Source organism: Mesocricetus auratus, unplaced genomic scaffold (assembly GCF_017639785.1).
Source record: "Mesocricetus auratus isolate SY011 unplaced genomic scaffold, BCM_Maur_2.0 Super-Scaffold_100026, whole genome shotgun sequence".
Lineage (NCBI taxonomy): Eukaryota > Metazoa > Chordata > Mammalia > Rodentia > Cricetidae > Mesocricetus > Mesocricetus auratus.
Genome location: NW_024429207.1, coordinates 13,116,797 through 13,122,796, shown reverse-complemented (window position 1 = coordinate 13,122,796; position 6,000 = coordinate 13,116,797). Strand labels below are relative to the sequence as shown.

Here is a 6,000-nt window from a genome sequence, read left to right as displayed (position 1 = left end):
GGGTGATGTTGGGGACAGCTTGCCTCAAGGAGAAGACTGGGATTATTACAGTCCTGCTGTAATCAGGATTGAGCAGACCTGGAGGTGAGGGAGAGCGCGTGCACATACGAGCATGTGCTTCTCTTCCAGCGAGTCAGGCTTTGGGAGCTCAGGTGCACAAATTAAGACAAATGATAAGCTTCTATGGGAGTTTAAGCTCTTTCTGACAGGCATACTTAAGTTTCACACTTTCAATATGTAAAAGTTACTCCCTTATTTACAAGATGGCAAGTATCAAAAAGCTAACATAGTTAGGTCAGGCGATGCCACTTTTCTTGTTTTGTTTTTTCAGAACAGGATGCTCGAATGTAACTGGCCCCCATAAGCTCATAGGGAGTGACACTATTAGGTGGTGTAGTCTTGTTGGAGTAGGTGCGGTCTTATTGGAAGAAGTGTGCCACTGTGGAGGTGGGCTTTGAAGTCTCCTATGCTCAAGCCATGCCCAGTGTGACACATTCTCTTTCTGCTGCCTGTGGTTCAAGATGTAGAACTCTAAGTTCCTTCTTTAGCACCATATCTTCCTGTACGCCAAAATGATGATGTAAGAGTTGCCATGCCATGGTATCTCTTCACAGCAATAGAAACCCTAGCTAAGACAGAAACTGGTAACAGGAACTGGGGTATCACTGTGATAGGCATGACCATACTATTGTTTGAAGGAATATGGACCTTGGGACTGTGGATTTAGAAAAAAGTTGAATGCTTTACTTAATGCTTCATGGGTCATACTAGTAGGAGCATGGAAGACAGTGGTGCCGTGTGATTTGATGAACTGCAGGGGCCTGGCTCAAGGGGCTTCAGAGAAAAGAATTTTAGTATGTTGCCTACAGACTGGTCTTGCGATATTTTGGTGAATAATGTGACTGCTTCTTCCCTTGTCCAAAGAGCCTACCTGAGACTCAAGTGAAGAGTTTTGGATTCTGTTGCCAGAGGAAGTCTCAAAACAATCTAGTATAGACTCTTCTGTGTAAATTCTTGTGTGGTTACTAGTGTTAATTCTAGTGACGATTTATAATGAAAAGGAGCAAGCTGAGTAAGGAAAAATGCAAAATATCCAATTCAAGGAGAAAAGGAGCACCAGGAAGTGGAATTGAGCTAAGGCTTGTGTTCAAGGAGATATACATTATGAAATAAAGGGAGTGGTAACCTTAGGGCAAGATCCCACCCAGCTAAGTTTCCCCCTTGTGAAAAGGAATTAAAGAAAAGCTCAGAGCAGGGTGTAGCAGTACACACCTTTAATCCTAGCACTCAGAAGGCAGAAAGGCTGGTAGGTTTCATTGTTTGAGGTCAGCCTGGTCTACAGAGCAAGTTTCAGGACAGCCAAGCTTAAGCAGTGATGGAAACCAGAAAGCAGGTGAAGATGTAATAAGCAGAAGTTGGCAGCTTTGGCCACATAGTTCTGGCTTTAAAGTCAAGAAATGACTAAGGAAAGCCACTGAGACCAGACATGTGTTGAGGTGTCTCTAAATTGAGGCCTAGAGAGGTCATTGTATGAAGCTGTGAAAGTGAAGCTTGGATTGTCTTGGAGACCCCAAGATGTTGGAGATGCCAGAGCTGTGAGATAGCTGCTGAGGTTCTAATGGAGGGAACCAGTCCAAAAGAAAGAAGCGTGTTGCAGTCAACAAAGTTGAACAGAGTTGGAGATCTGAAGAGCATTTTGACATCAGACATGGAGATGCAATTTGGAGTTTATCTGGATTGTTTCCAGTCTTGCTTTGGTCCAGGATTTCCTCCTATATTCCCTTCCCTCATTTTGGAAGGGTAATGTATATTTTATGCCATCATATGTTGGAAGCATGTGATCTGTATTTTTTTATTTTGCTTTTATAGGGGAGTACAGCAAAGAGACTGCATGAATCTCAGAAGACAAAGGGTTTCTCTGCGTAGCACTAGCTGTCCTGGAACTCTATAGACCAGGCTGGCCTTGAACTCCGAGATCCACCAGCCTCTGCTTCTCAAGTGCTGGGAATAAAGACATACACCCACTTCCTGGCATATGAAATGTAATTTTTAAGTTGAAAATACACAAGGCCAAGTAGGGCATTTGCAATTGCAGATTTAAGGATATAACATGTAAGAGATGCTTTGTGCCCTACAACTGCTAAAAAACACAAAAGACAAACAAAAACAAATACTAGAAAATCCATGTTATATACATATGAAATGAAACAAGATCTGTAACAGATTCATTAGGTCAGCCACCTATTTAGCCACTATTGATATGGAAGTGTAGCCTTCAAGACACTATAATTGTTACTGTACAATCAGGACTAAACTGCAGATCTCCAGCCCCTAATTTCTACTTGTTTAATATAAATAATTTCCTCAAGAACCATTTCTGGCTTAATCCTTGAATTTTCTTTAGTTTTTTTTTCAGAACACTATTTTTCACTTAGACCATAGTGAAATTATGAGTTCTTAGTATGGAACATGGGCTTTGCAGGGGGGGAGGGTAATCACTGATTCCCTTTTAAAATTGACCCCAGATGGAAATTAGGCTGAGTCTAATATTTATTCAAACATAGTATCTGAAATTTCAAGAAGTTCCAAATTCCTAATACCATGTTTTCTTTTCACTTTTGTTTCAGGGAGTAAACTTGGAAGGATAAGCAGAGAGTGTGGCAATTTGGCTACTTTGCTGTAGCTACTGTTACAGAGCATATACCAAGGGAAGAAAACAATGAGTATTCTTAACAGAGCTGGGGTTTAAAAAAAGGAAGTATGGGAAGATGGACAACTTCTGTGCACAGTGAGATGTTTTTATCCCACACTTGAGTGCCCTATACTCTTACAACAGAATTTGGCTTATCCACATAGAAAATGCTTATAAGAAATATGACCTATAACTTTATTAAAATGGAGAAAATAGTAACTATGGGCATAAGCCAAATACATGTAACACCATCTTGGCTAATTCGTTGATTTCCTCTTTGGATGACAGTATATATTTCTTTCCAGTTTCACTTATAGTCCTTTTTTTATTTCAGTTTTTTAAAAAATTAAATTAGAAACAAGCTTGTTTCACATGTCAATCCCATCTCCCTCTCCCTCTCCTCCCCACCAACCCCACCACCCAATACCCACTTTGCTCCCCAGGGAGGGTGAGGCCCTCCACGGGGGATCTCCAATGTCTGTTATTTCATCCAGGGCAGGGCCTAGGCCCTCCCTCATGTGTCCAGGCCGAGAAAGCATCCCTTGACGTGGAATGGGCTCCAAGAGTACATTTGTATGCCAGGGAAATATTGATCTACTACCCAAGGTCCCATAGACTGCTGGAGTCTTAGCTTTTAACATGCCATCAATAAAAATCTAGCCTGTCCAAATTTCTAATAATAGTTCATGTTGGAAAACTTACAAAAATATCTGGAAATTGCGTTCAGCTCAAAGAAGACAAGTTTAGAGGAACTATGATACACACACTACTATGTACGTGTATACATAAAGTACATGTACTTCGGGAAGTACATGCTTTGGGAAATCTGAAAAATTCTAGAATTCGAAAACTATAAACATTGAGAAAAAAGTCTGGAAAAGTAAGGAGCCGCCATGTCTTCCTGTTGGTTACTAACAGGCTTAAGTGGAAAAGCAATAATATCCTAAAATAGACATTGTCCTTATATGTCACAGACTTTTTTTTTTTTTACCATTTTTAGTAGTTTCAAGGAAATAAAGTTCTATGAGCCTATATTAAAGCAAAACGTATCACAGCATATGTGTTAGATTACTTGCAGATGAGGGACAGAAATAGCAGGATTTAGGCTAGAAAACCTCATTTTGATTGTCTCTGTCTTTAGCTTTTAACAAGAATCATAACCGACTAATTGAAACTACTGGACTTTATTGTCTATCCTAGACCTGAAACATTCCAGGGGTTCCTGGCACCATTCTACCTGAAGAGCAGGGCAAGTGTAATTCAAGTCATAAAGCTGACACCGACAATGTGCACACACAAAAAGTATAACGTGTGCAAACCTAACGAGGGCACCCTGCAGTTGTCAGTGATGCCAACCGAGCCTTAAGAATTTTGAAAATCCGTTGTTTTACATACTGGACAGTCTTCTTGGACTGAGTGCTATCAGGTATACTAGTGTTCCCGAAACATATTACCGCTAACTACAAATCATTAGCGCCTGCCCGTCCAGAAACCACCACCATGCAGTCCCAACACCTATTTTGGATTCAGAACCGCAGTCCTTGGGACTTGAAGCAAACGTCTGCACCTTTCTTAATTCGTTTCTTTGTGCACGTGAAGACACTGCCACCAGTCTCTCCCAGGGTGTCAGGGGAGGAGGGGAGCGGGGCGTCTCTGGGAGGGGCGCCGGGTAGCCCCCGCAGCCTCCGCTCCTGGAGTTCCGCCGACGAGCGGTTCCCCGTGGCTTCCCTCGCCAGGTGCCACGGGCTGCGGGGGCCGTTATCTAAGACGACGGCGTGGCTGAGCTGGGGTGGCACGACGGGGAACAACCCGGCCTTTCAGCAGCTCCATAGCTTTCCCCGCGGTGACCCGGCACCCCCAAAGCTGCTCCGGAAAGGCCCCGGGCGGCGGCTGCGGGCGCTCGGCCGCAGCACGGGCTCGCACCGCAGCGACTTCTCGCGAGGTTTCAGCACCGCCCCCTCCCGTCCCCCAGCCGCTACCCTCGGCTCCCGCCGCGGCTCCCGCTATGGCCGCGCTCCGCAGGCTCCTGTGGCCGCCGCCTCGGCTGTCGCCGCCTCTCGGCCCTCAGCAGCCCTTCCTGTCCCCGTGGGGGCGGCCTGCGGGCACGGCTCCCGGGCTGTCGGGCCGGCCCTTCTCCTGCCGCGAGGAGGACGAGGGGGCCGTGGCTGAGGCGGCGTGGCGGCGGCGGCGCTGGAGTGAGCTGAGCATCGCGGCGGCGGCGGGCGGGGGGCTGGTCGGCTTCGTGTGCTACCAGCTGTATGGGGACCCCAGAGCAGACCCCTCGGAGCTAGCGGTCCCGGAACCCGAGGACCTGCCCCGGGCCAGGGGGCTGCTACCCATCCCGGTGGCCGCCGCTAAGGAGACGGTGAGTGCCTGAGCGCCTGCGCGCCCCGGTGACCCCCCGGAGGGTGGGGCTGCCAGGTGTCCCCACCTGCTCGGGGAGGGCTTGGGGGCCACGGCGACGCTTGGCAGTGCAGGTTGTGGAGGCACTGTGAACCCTCAACAGCGAGTGGGCAGCCTCCACTCAGCGACACAGATCGACGCCAGGCGTCCCCGTTCGCAGGGATGCTGGGAAGATGCAGAGGATGCTGTCACCGATGCATCAGGACCCCTAGAGGTTGCTGCAGCGACCGTGGAGCAACCAAATGCAAACTACACACCCCCCTCACCACAAGTGACAGACATAAAAACGAAGAAGAAATGGAGGACCGCGTGAATGGGAGAACGAAACCAACTGGGCAAGGCAAGAGAAAATGTTAAGAGAAGCAAGCCCAGGCTGAGGTTTTGTTTTGTTTTGTTTTTACGAGACAGGGTTTCTCTGTATTGTTTTGGAGGCTGTCGGTCCAGCCTGGCCTCAAACTCATAGAGATCCGCCTGCCTCTGCCTCCCGAGTGTTGGGATTAAAGGCGTGCGCCACCTCCGCCCGGCGCAGGCTGAGTTTTAAAGGTGCCTTTCGATCAAAACCTGCTGCATTAGTGTGTGGAAATCCCAGGAAAGATGCTGCCAAACTGGAAAAGAAAGGGAAACTTGTTCAAAAGAAGTACATTTCTCTTTTTCATTAAAACCTGAATCCCTAGGTGACAAAACAAACAGAACATAGATAGGACAGCAAAGGTGGCCTACTGCTGGAGAGGCATCACATGACAATGTTGAACTGTAGCGAAGTTTGTGATGTAAGGTAAGGCAGGAGTAAGGGTGTGGTGCTTCATTCAGCTCTGTATTTAATTGTCATGTACATGATTTAGGAAATTGGTCTAGAGAGTCTAGAAGAATAGAAGACTAGATTAGGTGAAAATAATTTAGGAAAA

At 46.7% G+C, this 6,000-nt stretch overlaps 1 protein-coding gene across 4 annotated transcripts in view; it reads left to right on the top strand.

Moving 5' to 3' along the window:
- Positions 1 to 4,650: 4,650 nt before the first annotated feature.
- The window catches only part of Micu3 (mitochondrial calcium uptake family member 3), an 84,304-nt gene continuing 82,954 nt past the window's right edge, over positions 4,651 to 6,000 (top strand). For 3 of the 4 annotated variants that reach the window (XM_040731798.1, XM_040731800.1, XM_040731799.1), the window contains exon 1: positions 4,651 to 5,057. In XM_040731798.1, the coding sequence (XP_040587732.1) occupies positions 4,698 to 5,057 (360 nt within the window). In that variant the 5' untranslated portion in view covers positions 4,651 to 4,697. The remainder of the gene's footprint in view (positions 5,058 to 6,000) is intronic. The other variant, XM_040731801.1, reaches the window with a different exon arrangement.